Source organism: Thalassophryne amazonica, chromosome 19 (assembly GCF_902500255.1).
Source record: "Thalassophryne amazonica chromosome 19, fThaAma1.1, whole genome shotgun sequence".
Lineage (NCBI taxonomy): Eukaryota > Metazoa > Chordata > Actinopteri > Batrachoidiformes > Batrachoididae > Thalassophryne > Thalassophryne amazonica.
In genome coordinates, this window is record NC_047121.1 from 66,552,265 (window position 1) to 66,571,360 (window position 19,096).

A 19,096-nucleotide genomic window follows, 5' to 3' on the forward strand; every position below is an offset into this window, starting at 1 on the left:
GTTCACAGGGCATTACGTTTGCTGGTCAATATCTATGCAGGAGAACAAATGTCCAGGTCGTCTTGGTGTGTTCTGTCTTCCTGTGGATGTGACACTTGGACTTTAACCAGTAACTTAAGAGGACAACCTGATGCCTTTGTTACTAGGTCTCTTTGGAGGACACCTGGGTACTACCGGAGTGACTTTGTGTCAAATGAACCATTACTTGGGGCGAAGAGTACTAGTTGTATTGTCATGGAACGTCAACAATGAAATTTTGGCCATGTGGCACTTTTCTCTAGATATGAACCAAAACACAGATGGCTTAGTGTTGAGGGCCCCAGCAGCTGGAGAAGGCCAAGGGGGTGCCCACGTTTCAACTAACTGTGCTAGATTGGTGGTTACATTCATAAGGTGGGGATAGACCTGGTCGGTTTCCATCCAGAACCCAATGGGGCAAAGCACGGCATCAGCTCGTGCCCCCTGACCCAAATATATCACATGTAATGATTTTATTTTTGATTCTCTTAAGGATCTGCATCTGTGTGTCTGGTTTTAGCTGTCAGTGTTGTCAGGTGTTCATTACCTCCAGACCTTCCTTGAAAACGTGTTAGGGCACCGCAACCCCAACTGTGAGTTCCTTTCTACTGGAAAACAGTTTCATGGAAATGGCCCACATCAACTTCAATATCATCAAAGCGCCTTGACAAGAACAACCAGGTAGACCACCACTGCTGCTTGTGTCTATCATCCAGGACCCAGGGCGGCCTGATTTGACCTGATTTGATGCACAGAAAGTAGGTCACTGTAGGGCACCGCAGTCTCATTTGAACCCTGCGTGATATCACGGGATTTGACCACTTATGGGGACCTCCACTCCCATTGTGCAATACACAGCATAACTTCACACAGAAAAATGATGTACTGTTTTGTTTTCGGCTGCAATCACCAAAGCACTCGCAAAAAGTGTTTTTTTTTCCAGTCCCCAGTGGAGAAGGGAAGACAAGGTGAATGGGAGACATTGTGTCGGTAAGTGTTAGCCTACGCAGCTAACCACAGTAGCTGCGTTCTCTCGCCTGCAAAACCGCCTCGAAACGTTTGAGCTCCGGGTCATAAACAAACCGCAACACGTCCACTTTCCCACTGGGTCATCACTTTTGCTTTGCATTTTCACTTTGTTTGCATGTAATTTACCCAAAAACTCAGAGAAAATGCAGTGTTTTTGTCCCCAGAAGTATAGAAATTACGTCATATGTGTTATATTTTACCCCTTTAGCACCCGCCCTCAAACGAGGCTGCACTGCCCAATTTGCGCCCTATGAAGTCATACAAGAGGGTTGCAAGATAAACGGTCTTTGCAAATATTTTGAGTATGTGCTGATTTGAGGTCAGGTAATTCGTTGGTAAAGACAGATCTCGCTCCTGTCGCTCCAATTGAGTTAATGTAACTCAAACTTTGAAAAAAGTTATAGTCACTCATTTCCATTAATTATATTAACTCAAAAATGAATTGTTGTCATAACAACTCAGTTCCTTTAAGTGCATTTAAAGTTTTGGGGCATTTAAGTGTTGGTGATGTATTTCCAGTGCATTCCATTCACTCATTTTAATTGAGTTTATGTAACGGAGGCCAGCAGGTGTCGCTGTGCATATCTAGTTAGTAAACCTCACTCCCAACAGCTCAAAAGCCCTGGGTTTTAGCCTTCTGGTTAGAGAGTCCGACTTCCATGCCGGATATCGCGAGTTCGCGTCCCAAGGGGAGCAAATGGGCGGCGTCATAACAACACAACACAGAGTGCAGCCGCTACATTTATACCGTAATGAAAAACTGTAAGTTCAGTTCATGGGTGACCATTTAGCATTTTATACATAAATTAGATTTACATCCGTTTAATTAACTATAAATTGTTAAGTTACTAAAACTAACAATTAAATTTTTGAAAATTATTGTATTTAAGTTGGCAAACTCAAACGGTTTAAGGCAATCGGTCTCCTCAAATGGTTTGAGTTCAACTAACTCATTGAGTTTTACAGTGTGGTGGGAACTAATGCGCTCAGGATTTGACTTCATATTCCTTTTAGCAAATGAAAACAAGTGGTTATTGCTGCTTTTCAAACATAATTCTTGAACATAATTTTTCTATTCTTGACATTTAAAAACAACACGTGTGTACAGAGCTCACGTTCTGCAGTAAAGTCTTTGATTTCATGGTTAGATCAGGTCTCCAAGCACAGACTAAAATGTGAATGAGGTGTTTATTATTTGTAGCAGGCTGCAACAGAACTAAAAAAAAAGACATTTTGCTTCATTACTTACTTCACGAGTCACCGGCAAGTCAACTTGGCTCTTCTTGTGTGTGTTGCTGGTCTGTCCTGCTTGTGGACTCAGTGGCCACACTCAACTTCTCTTCTTACACAAGCTACTTTGGTGAGTGGTAATCCACTAATCTCACTCTCAGTTAATGTTTCATTGACTCATTTAGCATGTAGCTGTGCATGTGTGTTAAAATTAAAGCTGTCACAGCTCCCGGCAGGGGATGAAATGGTAGCATGCGACACTCAGGGTGAAGGCCCAGAAGAAGTTTGGCTGTAGCTTTTTGAATATTTCAGCTGTGTTCTATTTGACTGTTTGGTGAGTTGAGGGCATGTTCTGTTTGTGATGTCACTTGACAGCTCAAATCATCAACAGAGATCAAGGGATGGAGGGTAGTCGCCTTTTCACGAGATCGGCCTGGTTGAGGGTTCTCGCTTAGGTTTGCCTTCATGGCATATTTTTGATATTAACGCATATAGTCTACAGAAATAACAGGTGTCAAAATCCAACCCTTCGTCTGCATTGTGGCACCTGGGTAACAGATCAAGTATGGGATTTCCTGTTGGGGTGAAATATGGTGGGGACCTTGTCTGCCTCATGGCCACTACAGTAGCCCAAAAGGAACCCTGAACATGAGAAGGCTAATGGTGCTCTGGTGAAACAAGAAGTCCTCAGTGGCAGATCAGGAGGAGAAGGTGATGGCTTGTAACCCAGTGGTTGTGAAGGCAGATGAAGGCTGCAGCAGGTCTCAAACCCCAATCATTTGGGATTTCCTAGTCATCAGAACCAGGCTAAGGCTCTGTCAAGGACCACATTAAACAAACCCAAGCACAGACATCTACAGATCAACCCTGGATGTAGAATCCATTCCAGAATCCCTCTCTACTGAGGAACTGACATGATGACAGAAGCAATACTATGGGGCAGCACCTGTTTTGGGACCTGTTTTCAGCCCTATTTGGGTTCCAGCAGGATATCTGAAAAATACATCAATTTAGGGGAGGTGATGGTCTAGTGGTTAAAGCATTGGGCTTCAGACCAGAGGATCCTCGGTTGAAATCCCAGCCTGATGGGCCCTTGGGCAAGGTCCTTAATCCCTAGTTGCTCCCGATGTGTAGTGAATGCCTAGCTTGATATTGGGGTGAATGTGAGGCATTATTGTAAAGCGCTTTAAGCATCTGATGCAGATGGAAAAGCACTATATAGATGCAGTCCATTTACCATTTCAATCAAATTTGGTTGGTAAGTAGACCTTGGGTGAAGGAAGACGTGGTTACATTTTGAATCAGAAGCAAATCAAGCATGATTTTTAAATGTTTTTTAAATATAAAATTTCCCGTTGATTTCCATATTATTAGTTTTTTTTTTTTGTTTTTTTAAGAAGTAAGAAATAACAGATTTCAATTAAATTTAGTGGCGAGGTAGGCCTTGGATCAATGAAAATTTCATTACATTTTGAACCAGATAGAGATCTCAAATAACTTTATTACATATTATAACATAGCGCAAGTAGCTCAGTGGGATAAGGAGCTGGGATACAATATCTAGCCCTGGGTTCAATTCAAAGTCACACTACCTGCGTCCTTGGATAAGACACTTTATCTGCAGCTGTACATGAGTTTGAGTCTTGGATGGGGAAGTAACCTGTGATGGATCGGATTGACTCCCATCCACAAGGAGTCATTGACCGTCAACTGCTTCGCACTACGAAATCCGAGAATAAGCACCAGCACCAATGAGCCACAGGGCCCATATAGGTCTACTTCCTCTCATTTTTATGTCTCCCATTGAGTTCCATGTTATTTGTAGTATGGCATAATAGTGCCCTCACCTAGAGGTTTGTTGGGTTGTAACAGAGGGATGCTCCAGCTGAGCTCATTTTAATTAATTTTACCCAAGTTGAATTTTATTGCAGTAACCTCATCAAGTACCTGTCCTTTTATCACCTTTGGACAATTTACTGTTAGTTACTTTAAATTGGTATTTTGAGTAGACAATCACCACCTGGCCAGATGTCTGGATGCGCCGTTGCACACTGGACGATAGCATTCTTTACTTTCAGTGTTGAGCCAGCCAAATCTGCATAGGCGGCAGAAGGTGGGACTAAATCCTGTGCAGGGCCCAGGTCTGATTAATGATTAAAGGAGATTACAGGAGAGGGTCAGGACTTGGCTAGTAGTATCATTCTGATGTTGCCGTGGCTGCCTTCGTACTATTTGTGTCACTACACCTACTCACCTCATTCAAGACTCAATCCGAAGATGTCCTTACAAAAATAAAGAGAATATCGGTGGAGAACTATGTCACATATCCCAGGTAGGTGAAGCGGACCTTTACCGTTCCATGGAAGAGTTATACTTTCACTGGATCAGCTAATTTTGTGTTGTTTGTAAGACACTAGGAGCGTTTCGTTTTAAAGGAAATTATTCTACAGTAGATTATAAAATAAGGTCTACAAATAAGTTGCAGATCTTGTGTATGGAATTTTGTCTTGATGGTGGTTTTCCTTATACTGAAGTTACATGAGGATTTTTATTTCTTCATTCTGTTGCCACTGTCATCCCTCATGCAGGCTAAGCTGCTTATGAGAGGACCGTCAGAGAACTGTGCAAGCAACCCCCATGCCTGTAGTCCTCTTACACCCTCTGGAGGCTCACTTGCTCAACTTCCCGATTCAACCAGAGTCCAGCCCTTAAAACAATCTGGACTCTATGGTTAGTTGAAAGAAGAGCTTTACAATGGCAGTCTTGAGAATTAAGTTCACCAAGAGCAAAAGGGACAAGCTGGCCCAGGTGCTCTGGATCCTGAATTGGCTTTCTGTAGTGACAGGGGTCATTCTCTTTAGCTTGGGACTCTTCCTAAAAGTGGAGATCAACAAGCGATGGGAGCTGATGGCTAAGCGCGACATCCATTACGTACCCAACATGCTTATTGCCGTGGGCCTCATTGCCTCCGCCATCAACTTCCTTGGAGGGAAGATCTGCTACGACTGTGTGGACACAACCAAGTTTTTGCGCTGGAAGTTAATCATGCTGCCCTACATTATATGCACCTTCTTCTTCACCTTCTGCGTGCTGGTGGGAGCGCTAATGTGTTACATCATGCGTGGAGAGCTGGAGGAGGCTCTGAACGTGGGGTTAACCGAGGCCATGAAATTCTACAAGGACACGGACACACCAGGGCGTTGCTTTTTGAAGCGCACTGTGGACATGCTGCAGATAGAGTTCCAGTGCTGTGGCAACACCGGCTTTAGGGACTGGTTCCATATCCAGTGGGTCAGCAACCGTTACCTGGATATGTCCAGAAAAGAGGTAGTAGAGTAAGTGCCAAGACTAAAATAAGCAAGCAGCAATAACAACAGCACATTGACGTCTATTCTTTTTAAAAGCATTAAAGTTGAACTTAACATCTTTTTTATCTATCCCTAGTCGATTCAGGAGCAACGTGCAAGGGAAGTACTTGTTGGATGGAGTCCCTTTTAGCTGCTGCAACTTTGACTCCCCTCGTCCCTGCATCCAACAGCAGATCAGCAACAACTCTGCTCACTTTAACTACGATTACCAAACAGAGGAGCTAAATCTGTGGATGAAAGGATGTCGTGAGGCGCTACTGGAATACTACACCCACATCATCCACTCCATTGGTCTCATAGTCCTCATCTCATGGCTCTTTGAGGTGAGAAAATACCAGCTGTTAACAAGCAAAAATGCAGGATAAGCAAAAGGTTTGTAGCCTGCTGATTTCTTTTTCACTGTAGAAACATGGTTAAGGGCACATGATGGTACACAAGTCTCAACAGGTTCTGCCAGAAAACCACTTGCAGGGATATTTTATATATTAGTATCGATATCTAGAAATCTAATTTCATTCTTCTTGGATACTGCTGGAATGATTTTAAGACAAAGGAAGTTACTTGGGGAGACTCAGTTGAGGTGGATCACTTGTATTGTGAGGAAACATCAGCTATGCCATTTTAGATGACGTGCTTTCTGGACATGACCCAGTACATAGGTGCCTCTGCGTTGAGGACCTCAGGGGCAAGAGGTCAAAGGGATGCCCCATTCTACCCAGCTGAAGTCCGAAAGATGATTATTTTCAAGAGGTGGGGACAGACCAGTTGTCTGCCTGAGTGGTTGCCGTCTATAGAGGGAAAAAAAAAAAATCGATGTTTGCCATATGTCTGCAGGAGCAGCGTAACTGGGTCAGGGTCATCCCTGACTTGATTGTCTTTGTTGATAGAACTTGTGTTTCTCCAAGTTCACGACTAAACATCTGATCATGGCCCAGACTAACCAAAGGCCATGTTTGTAATATGGATTTGTTTTTTCTTTGGCAGGGTCCTTAACATGGCTTTCTGAGTATGTAAAGCCAGAAGGCTCAGGGGTTACGTTGGATGCAGTAAAATTAGAGCTTCTCCAGATGCATCTGTTTTCTGTTTCAACTGTAATGAAATCTCTCTCTGCATCATATGAACTGAATTCTGAGTGCTCCTTGGTTCACCTGTCTGATTTTCTGCTGAAATTCCACAACACCGTTCAGAACCCAAGGCAGTTCCAGAGTGCGGTGGATGGAACAACCTACGGCACTAGGGCATGCTCCCCGACCTAAGCATATTGCATAAACTAAATTTATTTTTGAATCTACCAAGCATCTCTATCTGTGTGTCCAATTTCAGCTGTCAGTCTTGACAGGCGTTCGCTACCTTCAGACGTCCTTGGAAAACGTTTTAAGGCAAGGCGACCCCAACTCTGAGTCTGATGGCTGGCTGCTGGAAAATGGTTTCATGGAAACAGCCCGCATCAACTTTAACATCATCAAGAGCCTCGGCAAGAACAACCAGGTTCACACAAATGACAACGGAGACCCCAACATTAATATTCCATCCACGTCAAAGGCCTGCTATGGACCAGAGAAAAGTCCTGCAACCAGTTGACCTTATACCGACAACCCAAAACAGCAACACAACAGACCAGAAGGAGCTTCTGGTGTTTATTCCTTACCTGATCAATATGGTGCATTTCTGTGAGTGATACAGTCTGTACATTTTTTAAAACACAGATAATGCCTTGTTGAATTTTTACAACTGTGATCTCTTGTTTACATCATTGTATATTGCCTGTGAAAGTGTATGAAATGTTTTGCAACAGGTATCAATTTTTTTTGTACATCTGTCAGATGCAACGAGCCAAAAAGAACTTCAAAAAACAAAAAAGCACAAGGCTTTATATCTGCTTGATGAAGAGAAATGAGTCATCTTGGGCATACAAATGTAATTATTTGTACACACATAGAAGAGAACAGAGAAGGAGCTCACCTCATTAGTGGAGCAGATAACTGTAACAACTGTTCATTTCTGGAAACAAGCACCAAAATTGGCACACATACTCCTTAGACATTACTCTTTTGTAAAAGCACATTAGCCACCTAAATTTTCAATAGGCAGCCAGGTAGGGGTCAATTGAAGAATTACACAGGGGTCAAAATTTAAAAATGGTCCAATCATATTGAAAACTATACCACATTATTTGTGTGATCACAAAGATTCCAAAAAGGTATAATCTGTGACTGAATGTTCTGGAGTTATGGGGTTAAAAACAAATTGTTGATTGGGCCACTAGTGAAGTTTCTACCTGACTGATAACTTTCTTAGTTTTAGTTTTTCAGCCTAATTATGGCCTAAAACATCTAGTTGTACCATATTTTATACTGAGAGTTTCCAAAGGCAAATTCAATACTTGGAATCAACTCTAGGCCTTCTTATTTACACTGAACAAAAATATAAATGCAACACTTTTGTTTTTGCTCCCATTGTTCATGAACTCATAGTGCAGCAGATAAGTGCATATTTAGAGTGGAATCCTGCAAATGGTGATACAAGCATCAAATTCGGCACAAATACTCAGACATTACTCTTGAAATAACCGATTAGCCCCCTGAATTTTCAATAGGCAGCCAGGTAGGGGTCAGTTGAATTACACAGGGGTCAAAATTAAAAGCTGCTCTAATCATATTGAGAACTACATCACATTATTCACTTGATCATAATTCCTAAAAGGTATAGTTTGGACTATCTATGACTGAATGTTATAGAGTTATGGGGTAAAAACAACAAGAATGGTGACAAAGATAAGTTTCCGTTTGCACAGGGGTCAAAAGTTAAGTTGCCCCAATTTTGGTAAAAAAAAAAGTGATGCAAATTATTAGTTAACAGTTTTAAAAAGTTTTAAATAGTTTGGACCATGTGCCATGCTTTCAACCCCTGGCAAAAATTATGGAATCACCGGCCTCAGAGGATGTTCATTCAGTTGTTTAATTTTGTAGAAAAAAAGCAGATCACAGACATGACACAAAACTAAAGTCATTTCAAATGGCAACTTTCTGGCTTTAAGAAACACTATAAGAAATCAGGAAAAAAAATTGTGGCAGTCAGTAACGGTTACTTTTTTAGACCAAGCAGAGGGAAAAAAATATGGACTCACTCAATTCTGAGGAAAAAATTATGGAATCATGAAAAACAAAAGAACGCTCCAACACATCACTAGTATTTTGTTGCACCACCTCTGGCTTTTATAACAGCTTGCAGTCTCTGAGGCATGGACTTAATGAGTGACAAACAGTACTCTTCATCAATCTGGCTCCAACTTTCTCTGATTGCTGTTGCCAGATCAGCTTTGCAGGTTGGAGCCTTGTCATGGACCATTTTCTTCAACTTCCACCAAAGATTTTCAACTGGATTAAGATCCGGACTATTTGCAGGCCATGACATTGACCCTATGTGTCTTTTTGAAAGGAATGTTTTTACAGTTTTTGATCTATGGCAAGATGCATTATCATCTTGAAAAATGATTTCATCATCCCCAAACATCCTTTCAATTGATGGGATAAGAAAAGTGTCCAAAATATCAACGTAAACTTGTGCATTTATTGATGATGTAATGACAGCCATCTCCCCAGTGCCTTTACCTGACATGCAGCCCCATATCATCAATGACTGTGGAAATTTACATGTTCTCTTCAGGCAGTCATCTTTATAAATCTCATTGGAACAGCACCAAACAAAAGTTCCAGCATCATCACCTTGCCCAATGCAGATTTGAGATTCATCACTGAATATGACTTTCATCCAGTCATCCACAGTCCACAATTGCTTTTCCTTAGCCCATTGTAACCTTGTTTTTTTTCTGTTTAGGTGTTAATGATGGCTTTCGTTTAGGTTTTCTGTATGTAAATCCCATTTCCTTTAGGCAGTTTCTTACAGTTCAGTCACAGATGTTGACTCGTTTCCTCCCATTCGTTCCTCATTTGTTTTGTTGTGCATTTTCGATTTTTGAGACATATTGCTTTAAGTTTTCTGTCTTGACGCATTGATGTCTTCCTTGGTCTACCAGTATGTTTGCCTTTAACAACCTTCCCATGTTGTTTGTATTTGGTCCAGAGTTTAGACACAGCTGACTGTGAACAACCAACATCTTTTGCAACATTGCGTGATGATTTACCCTCTTTTAAGAGTTTGATAATCCTCTCCTTTGTTTCAATTGGCATCTCTCGTGTTGGAGCTATGATTCATGTCAGTCCACTTGGTGCAACAGCTCTCCAAGGTGTGTTTTAGATGCAGACTAACAAGCAGATCTGATTTGATGCAGGTGTTAGTTTTGGGGATGAAAATTTACAGGGTGATTCCATAATTATTGCCAGGGGTTGTAGTTGTTACGGGTTGACATATGCGACATGTCATAGAATGCAATGGACGTTGAGCTTGTTTGACCTTTACTTTGAAGACCAAACATTCAAGTGTCAAAACTATTCCATTTATTAATCCTACTTGCACAACCTATAATTTGCACCACGTTTTACCAAAACTGGAGCAACTTTAACTTTTGACCCCTGTACTTTTACCCCATTAACTCCATAACATTCAGTCACAGATAGTCCAAACTATACCCTTTTGGAATCGTTATGATCAAGTGAATAATGTGATAGTTTTCAATATGATTAGAGCATCTTTTAATTTTGACCCCTGTGTATTTTTTCAATTGACCCCTACCTGGCTGCCTATTGAAAATTCAAATGGCCAATCGGTTATTTCAAAAGAGGAATGTCTAAGGAGTATTTGTGCCGAATTTGATGCTTGTATCACAATTTACAGAATTGTTTCAGTTATCTGCTGCACTATCAAAGTTCTAAAACATTTTCTATATACACAAAAGACCTACTTCTCTCAAATATAGTTAACAAATCTATCTAAATGTGTTAGTGAGCACTAATGTATGTAATAATGTATCCCACCTCACAGGTGTGGCATATCAAGATGCTGATCAGACAGCATGATTACTGCACAGGTGTGCCTTAGGCTGGCCACAATAAAAGGCCACTCTGAAATGTTCAGTTTTACCACACAGCACAATGCCACAGACGTTGCATGTTTTGAGGGAGCGTTCAGTTGGCATGCTGACTGCAGGAATGTCCACCAGAGCTGTTGTCAGTTCCATCGGAAGCCATGCAAGCCCATGCTGTAACACTACCTCCATCCACTGTGCTTGACAGATGATGCGCTCTACTTCAGATCATGAGATATTCTTTTCCTTGTCCATACTCTTCTCGTCATCTTCTGCTAAAACCAAGCTCATCTTGGTCATCTCATTTTTATTTTTGTTCAGTGTATCTGGACCAGTTTGCTCTGTGGGACACACCCTTTAAATTAGCCAGCACTCTGTGGGACATGTCTACTGTTTCTGTGTAAGAAAAATGGAGAATCCTCTCCAAAAGTAGAGGTGTGGTTAGTATTAGGTCCTTTCCACTAAAATTAAAACAGGATCAGAAACAAGCTGTTCAGGGCCGTATATAGGAATGTGAAAGGGGGGTTCAAATCCTTGAGTTGGGGGTCCAGTGGGCCGCAGGGTCCCCGGTGGGGTCGAGGGGCAACGCCCTCGTGGGGGGCTCAGGGGGGCGAAGCCCCGAAGCAGATGCTTTTCGAGGATTTCGAGGGGTAAAAAGCTACACAAATTTCATTTGAAACCCAAAATGTATCATTTTAGGAAATACATTTTTATATACAAATAGTCCTTGCTTGGGATTGGATCAGTTGCTGTAAGAACCACCCAGGAAGAACCAAGATAACAGCGTGAAAAAACTCATGCATGTGCACGTAGGTTCAAGCTTGGCTGATGCAAGTGCACGATTCAAATCCATATAGATTTTGCAAAAATAAAAAGGTCGGATAGTTTTCTAACAGACCTCGTATTTAGTGGTATTAATATTCGCGTTTATATTATGAATATGTACGTATATGTACGTTATGTATTAAAATAGTGGTATTTAATTTGGCGACCTTGTTTAACTTGCGAAATTCGCATAATAAATCCCACGCGAATATTTGCACCTTTACAGTATTTGCAACAGGAAGGAGAAGCTCCCTTTATTTCTCAGCTTATACATACAAACATGGTTTTACAAACCAGACAAGTGTAATTGTGTGTCTACATGGGTATTTACAAGCCTACTAATCTGTTTGATATCAGAGGAGGATAGGGACCAGGGAGCAAAAATTCTCAACCCCCATGGGAAAAGTTTATCTAGCAGTTTCCCCTTTCATCACTTAAGGGATTACTCTGGCAGAGGAAATTGAAACTTGAGGGTGTGTGATAATAGCTGTGTAACAGTTAGTGCTTGTTGCTTATTATCAATGAAAAGAAAATACATAACGTTGATATCCAGATCAGAAAATAATCAGCAGAAAAAATAAATCAGAAGAATTCTCGGGGGGGGGGGGGGGGGGGTGTCGGTTGAACCCCCTGAACCCCCTCTATATATGGGCATGCTGTTCCCTGGAAACATGCAGTTTTTTTTATTCACCGCCTCATTGTCCATGAGCAAATCTTTGACTGTAAACTTTAATGTTTTTAAGACACATGACCTATACTAGTTTGCTGAAAAAGGTTGATCAAAGAGTAGAAGTTTCATCTGATCCAATGACACATTACTAACGTGTGCCTCAGCAACGCCAGCATGGTTCATACTCTTCAGTAATCTGTCTTCTCACTCTGAAGACAAGACTGCTCATAACCCTTGAGAGTCAAGGCAGACTCAGACCAGCAGACTTTTAAACCAGACTGTCATGAAACTACAGTGTGCAGGATTTAGAGGCATTTATTTGCAGAAGTAGAATATGTCATGTGCTCAGTGTATAAGTACCAAAGAAAAAACAAAAACAAAGCATTTTCATAAGCTGAGCATGAGCCATATCATATCTACATAGGAGCAGGGCCCCTCGTGGAAAGCGCCATGTTGCACTGCCATGGGTAAACACTGAGCTGAAAGGGTCATACTTCTTCCATCTTTCACATTTTGCAGCACAGACTGAAGGAATCAGTGGATGCTCCCCTGTACACTGTCTACTGTTTGGTACCTCATTTTGGGAGATCAAGGATCATACATATTGCTTATCACAAGACAAGGGAACACAAATTCCTGCCCTCAAAGAAATGAAAATGTGAAGGGAAACAAAACGGTGGTAAATGATGACAAAATACAATCTGCAACCTCACCACCAGGTGACACTACAGCGAATCTTTAATTAAATCTACAACAGTCAAGACAGAAGTTGTTGAATAAAAATGTGCACTCTGCCATGACAATGGACCACTTATTCTTCAAGTGTATGCTTTAAATACGAGTATCTTGTGTATACATTCTTCTTTTTGCACTGGATATTAGAGGTATTCAAACCCTTACAACCCCAATGGACTGTGAGCGAGTCAGGTCACACAAAGAGTTTGTCAATAGGCTTCAGTCTTTATTTACATAAGCTGGAAGTCAATGTCACACAACATAAGAAAAAAAACAGTCACATACTTAGAAAAGCAGTAATGAAGGGAGGAAAATGACTACTTTATACTAGTCAATGAAATGTAGTGTAATGTAAAGAATAATGAGATGGGATACTTACATGGGGGCATAAGTTTTAATAAATGAAGGCAGATTATTGTGAAGTAATATCTGGTTGTGACATTTTGAAAAAATAAAACCATGAAACGTGACTGTTATGTCTGACAATGACCCTGTGAATAAGTTTAAGCCATGATAGAATACAGGGAGAAATATTCAGCAAACTTCAACGTGGTGCCAAAATGTCAACTTACAACAGAGAGTGGCTCTTAATTCACCTTTCAAAGTTGTGTGTTTCTCTACAGATGGGTATACACTGTAATAATACAGGTGACAGGAATATATGGTTCTGTACTGATGTCAGCTGCATTAATTAGCAAAAACACAGACAGCAGCATCTCTGACTTTTACCGAAGATTTTTCCATTTCAATGTGTCTGCTTATCAGTCAAGTAAAAAAAAAAAAAAAAAATTTATTCAGCATAAAAGAGAAAAAGGCAGAAACATTCACAACATTATCAAGACGTGTCTTCTGAAAAATATTAAAGTGGATCCGTTTGCCTTCACTTGAATGAACTTTGCAAACAACCTTCTGGGAGAAAGTCATTCTCAATGCAAACAAACTGAAATAAACAAGGCGACTTGGGTATATTCATGTATTCACTAACGGTTATTCTGCCTTCTCCTCATCCTCCACTGTCCCATGTGTTTGAACGGCAGCAGGAAGGGACTCTGCTTGCTGGGACTTTGATTGCAGGAAGATTTGTTGGATTGTGTATATGTATATTTTAAGTGGCGCAGGGGGGCTGGAGCAGATCGCACTCCGCTACAACAGCTGTGTCAAACATCACAACATCTGCCAATCAAAGGGAAACACTACAGTGATCACCTCCAGGCTGCGGGCGATTTCCTCCAGGATGCAGTGCTGCTGCCACCTCTGGTTCAGCTTCTTGAAGCGCTCTGGACAAAGATGCAATGGGTTGCCCCTTCTAGAAATAGAAAAAATAAAAAATAAATAAAAGGTTTGTTCACATTAATGCACCACATATGACTTACCACACTATGTGGAATTAACTGGCTTTGCCTTTAAGTAATTAAAATCAAATAAAGATTGAAAACGGACTCTGTATTTCCCAGACTATAAACCACCCCCCAGCAACCCGTTTTGCTTGTCTTGCGACATATTTCGAAGCAACGTATACATGGGGGGAAAAAAAAAAATGCAGCATTACAATCTGAAGTTGCAACATGGCAATTTATACACAAGACAAGCAGCTCCTGTGTGTTGATTTGAAATAAGGTACTGTCTGATCAACACTCGAGCAGAAGGTGCCAGCGATACACCATTAAACTGGATGGCAACATTCACAAAACAAGGGGAAAAAAAAAAAAAAAGATACGAATGATGCTGTGCTGGATCTTAGAGAACGTGTGAAATTAGTGAACCATGCTCTCAAACTGAAAGACCACACTCTTGAATAAAGAGAGCAAATAACATTCATACGTTCTTGGACAAAGTGTATAAGTGCATATAACCTTCATATTATTCAGCACTCAACTTGTTTGTAGTTTGTGAAATAGCCAGAAGAGGCTGGCTGGGCTAATTAATTCAAATGTTTATTGACTTATAGTGAGGCAAATCTTTGACATTTTCCTTGGTTCAGTGGTGACAAAACGCCATTTACTCAAGTTCTTTGCTTTGTACAATACCATTAATAAGCCTGTTAGCTTCTGCTTACAAACACAGTGTTTGCATTATAAACAAACAAATGCACAAATTAATCCTTGTGTGAAGCAGTAGGACATTTCAAAAATAAATGCAACTTATAGGCTGAGATGACTTATGTATATTTTCCTCTTCATGTCGCATTTTCACTTCTCATCCAAAGTTATGGTGTGGTGCAAATTTGTCCCAAGATGCCTTGCTTCCAGAAGAGGACCTCAGAACAACCAGAATAAGATCAGAACAGAAAGAAAGAAAAAACATTCTTCATTCTGAAGAAATGCCGTAACGTGTTTTTTACTGGAAAACCACACTTTTGAATGAAGATGGACATTTCTTTCTCTATTTGGAAGAAACTTTATTTGGACTTATCTGGAAGTACAAAAACAGGTCTTTTAACAAGAAGAAGAAAATGAATGACGAGTTTAATTTATGAATGTACTAACAAAGGAGTTGGAATTACACTTAAATTTCATTGTACATTCACGCCACATATGATCACCTTTTGCAATGGCTTACATAAAGAAGAAGTGCGCTTGTCATAAGAACATTAATTAGCTCTTAGCTTTCAATGGTTAAAACAGTGTTTCTGTTGTAAATGTATAAATGATTCACTGGGTTTTCAAACGTTTCATTGCGTGGTACATTCACCTCATATATGATCTCTGCTCCTTTACATCTGTGCCTTATAAATGAATAATACAGTGATTTAATCCATTTTGCTTCTTCTTGCATGAAGTGATAAATGTGACTTATACTCCGGTGTGACATATACTTTTTTTTTTAAAGAGCCATTTTTGGACCGACTTACTGTATACACCAGTGAGACCCATACTCCAGAAAATACAGCAGTCCAGGAAATTCAGTACATGCTTAGGCATTTCCAAAGCATAGAAATAATATTTCAGCATAGTGTCTTACCCCAGATGAGGATCAGTTTCTCCATAATCATCCAGGTAGGGGGCAGGGTATGTGCTTGCTTGAGTTTTACTTGCCATCAACACAACTTCACACTCTCTTATCCTGTCACCATTAAAACAAACTGTTCACTGAGTATATTTCATATAAATCCAAGATATAAAACGTGAAAATCTTAAACTGTGCTGGCATCATTAAAAAAAAAAAAACCCCACGTTGACCCACCTGAGGAACATGCCCACTCCTGCCCCACAGGTGGCAGCATGTGCTGTACATGCTCCCACTTCTTCCCCATCTATCCTCAAGGAGCAGCAGGTGGTCTGCGAGCACAGCATGGCCCCACAAATCATGCAGAGGGTTGGGTGCTTCTTCTCATCGCCAAAACCCCGCTGACAACTGAAGACAAAGACAGCAAACAACATTTTCTACTGAAAGCAGGGGGAAGAACACGAATCCAAACTTACTCAAAAAGGCTCGCTTGATTGAGGAGGACGCTGTAATCTTCAGGAAGCTCAAACAGATGATTCCTTTTTCGGGGATGTCTGCATCAAAAAAAAAAAAAAAAAAAAAAAAACAGAAGATGATAAATGGATTAGTTTCCAAAGGAGGAGATGTTTAATTACACATTAAAAGTGGAACAAACAAATACCTGACTGGCTGGATTTTGTCGTTGAGGACTTTGGTTAAAGCTGCACTTCCACACCATCTATGAAGCAAAAACAGCTGTTACAGTTACTACGCACCTACTCATTCATTCATTCGGGCCTCAGTGTTGATCACCTACCTCTGCAGCAGTGGGGTAACGGTGTCTTTCTGCTGCTGGAAGAGCTGGAACACATTGGAGGGCAGTGCCAAGTAACCGCACAGAGCTTCAAACTGTCCTTGAAATGTAACTGCAACACAAACACAACCACACTGCTGTGAATTCATGACTCAACATATGGCACCACTAGGGATGTGAATCTTACAACAACTCACGATTCAATTCGATTCCGATTCTTGGGGTGACGATTCGATTCAGAATCGATTTTCGATTCAAAGAGTTCTGAGAAATAGTTCTATTACTTAAAAAATGCTTATGTTTAAGAAAATGCAGCTTTACAAGGTTAATCAAGTGATTCTAGATGTAAATTTACTTATCTGCTTTGCTCGTTCAGAGTTGGCTGGCAGTTTAGCGAAGCGCTGGTCAGTAGTTGGCAGATACCGCTGCTCCGCTCCTTTTAGCTCCGGGTGATGGCGTAGCATGTGGGCTTGCGGATTTGAACTGTTTCCAAAGTACTTGACTTTCATTTTGCAGATTTTGCACACTGCATAAGTCATGTCAAGCTCCTTCTTATGCGGCAAATAATAAAATCCAAAATGCGCCCAAACATTTGCCTTCAACAAAGATGGTGCTAGCTGAATTAGCTCTTCGTCCGCCATGCTAAGCTACAGCTCACGAATGTTTGAAGCACGCCGGACCCTCCCCTCGCGAGGACGCTGCAGTACAGAAGCCGTTGCCTGACCAACAGTACACGCAGCGAGTAAGCAAGAAAATGTTTTAAAAAATGCTTTTTAAAAATCGATTCTTGGACATTTTGGATGGATTCAGAATTGTAATAAATAAGAATCGCGATTCGGACGTGAATCGTTTTTTTCCGACCACCACTATGATATATATGACTTTATGTGTGACCTACCAGCAGCACTGGACAGCTCCTCTGGTGGCTGCACCCCTGTCAGGTAGCTGAAAAAGAGAGCAGCACAGCGCAGAAACGGTTCGATTCCTCTCTTCACACTTTCTGCCACCGAGTTTCCAGCCACATCTGGAAACGGCCTGGTGAACAAAACCACAACAGCAACATGCTGAAGATGAAAATGCAACGTGGTGTCACATGAGTTGGTGATTAAAGATCTGCTTTAATGACTTGATGAATAAGTATAACTAATGAAGTAGCCAAGGTGTAAATCTATACATTTTGTTGTTTCTGCTTTATTAGAATGTTTGTGGATTAATGTTAATTAAAGCACTTCTACCTTCCGCTGTAATGTGACACTGCAGCGTACAACTCCGCTGCTGTTCTGGCTTCCTCAGACTCGTCTCCACCCACAACTGCAGGAAAATCTGCAGAGACTTGATAAAATAAAAAATTATTCTCCAGCATTTAGATTGATCAGTTTTTGTTTGTTTGTTTTTACTGGTCGTACCTGCAGACGAGAGGAGGACCTGCAGCACATGAGCCATGGTGACCAGATGGAAGATGTACAGATGGTTATAGGCAGAACTGACTGTTGATGGCTGCAAATCTACTGTTTCCTCCTGGTACAGTGAAGGTATCGACAACACCAACCCCACCTGACAAACAAGTGGCCACAAACACATTCTCACACAGCTTAAATCAAAACTGCATCTTTAAATGACCAGAAACAAGTTTCTCCAAGAATGAAAATGTGTGTCAAGGTTAATACAAAGTTAATTTACCACATTCAAGCTATGTGTGGTCATGAAACTGGTTGTATATTTTTTTTGAACAGCTCTATTATTTAAACTTTAACTGAACCATAAGAACGTGAACAATAAATTAACCAGTTCATATAAGAACAGCATTTCAACAGAGCTGCTAAGGCAGTGATTCCCAAAGTGTGGGCTGTGAGAAGTCATTTTAAATAAATATATATTCTTTGTTCATGACTACTTTTCCCTGCTCACATGGATGCACATGCTTTGATTTCCCTGCAAATCCACATCAAGATTTTTACAACCGTTACTTTAAAAACACTTCACTGTGACAATAAGTCTGTATTTAACACAGTTATGCAAACTTTGCAGTTAATCTGTAGCTCTTATCCATACGAACCAGTGATCAACTGTGGCCAACTACACCACTGACAGAAATAATTCATGTCATCTCATGTGCCAATCAAAACTGTGGTTAATAGTTTTGGTGGACTACAGATGATTTTCGGATGTTAAAATAGACAGCAGCATTCCTAAGATTGGGAATGGCTGCTCTACGGAAAACCCACCAAAAGATGGAAGAAGTCGACTTCAAGAAGTGAAGGCGTGTTCTTTTGACTCAGGTTTGGCAACAAGACTGAGGGGGGAGACAGCAAATTATCATACAAATGATGCCATACTGTATGTAACAATTACAAGATAAGCACAATTTGCATTATGTAGGATGAAGTGGTCCATTTACCTGCTAACATGTCAGAGAAATGTCTTTGTACCACAGTTTGGGAGCTCTTTACTCTCTGAGCTGCTGAAAACTGAACAATAGCCTTTAAACCCGCAAGCTA

General features: G+C 40.8%; 2 protein-coding genes across 3 annotated transcripts in view; one reads left to right on the forward strand and one right to left on the reverse strand.

The window, feature by feature from the left end:
* Positions 1-4,470: 4,470 nt before the first annotated feature.
* LOC117531948 (photoreceptor outer segment membrane glycoprotein 2-like) lies at positions 4,471-7,226 on the forward strand. Its single transcript, XM_034195136.1, has 4 exons — positions 4,471-4,609; positions 4,866-5,612; positions 5,722-5,968; positions 6,969-7,226. Exons 2-4 carry the CDS (start codon positions 5,032-5,034, stop codon positions 7,224-7,226), a joined length of 1,086 nt encoding a protein of 361 aa, XP_034051027.1. The 5' UTR covers positions 4,471-4,609; positions 4,866-5,031.
* Positions 7,227-12,984: 5,758 nt separating this feature from the next.
* Positions 12,985-19,096, reverse strand: part of ubr1 (ubiquitin protein ligase E3 component n-recognin 1) — a 32,210-nt gene continuing 26,098 nt past the window's right edge. The window contains exons 37-47 of one of the 2 annotated variants that reach the window (XM_034195221.1): positions 18,997-19,093; positions 18,824-18,891; positions 18,005-18,152; positions 17,834-17,921; positions 17,497-17,633; positions 16,602-16,710; positions 16,467-16,523; positions 16,282-16,359; positions 16,043-16,213; positions 15,821-15,922; positions 12,985-14,165 (exon numbers count right to left, since the gene is read on the reverse strand). In XM_034195221.1, the coding sequence (XP_034051112.1) occupies positions 14,024-14,165; positions 15,821-15,922; positions 16,043-16,213; positions 16,282-16,359; positions 16,467-16,523; positions 16,602-16,710; positions 17,497-17,633; positions 17,834-17,921; positions 18,005-18,152; positions 18,824-18,891; positions 18,997-19,093 (1,197 nt within the window). In that variant the 3' untranslated portion in view covers positions 12,985-14,023. Of the gene's footprint in view, positions 14,166-15,820; positions 15,923-16,042; positions 16,214-16,281; positions 16,360-16,466; positions 16,524-16,601; positions 16,711-17,496; positions 17,634-17,833; positions 17,931-18,004; positions 18,153-18,823; positions 18,892-18,996; positions 19,094-19,096 lie in introns of both variants that reach the window. The other variant, XM_034195220.1, reaches the window with a different exon arrangement.

Coding starts and splice junctions, on each gene's coding strand:
- LOC117531948 (XM_034195136.1), top strand. CDS start 5,032: ATGGCAGTCTTGAGAATTAAGTTCACCAAGAGCAAAAGGGACAAGCTG. Junction 5,613..5,721: donor TCCAGAAAAGAGGTAGTAGA/GTAAGTGCCAAG, acceptor ATCTATCCCTAG/TCGATTCAGGAGCAACGTGC. Junction 5,969..6,968: donor TCATCTCATGGCTCTTTGAG/GTGAGAAAATAC, acceptor GTCCAATTTCAG/CTGTCAGTCTTGACAGGCGT.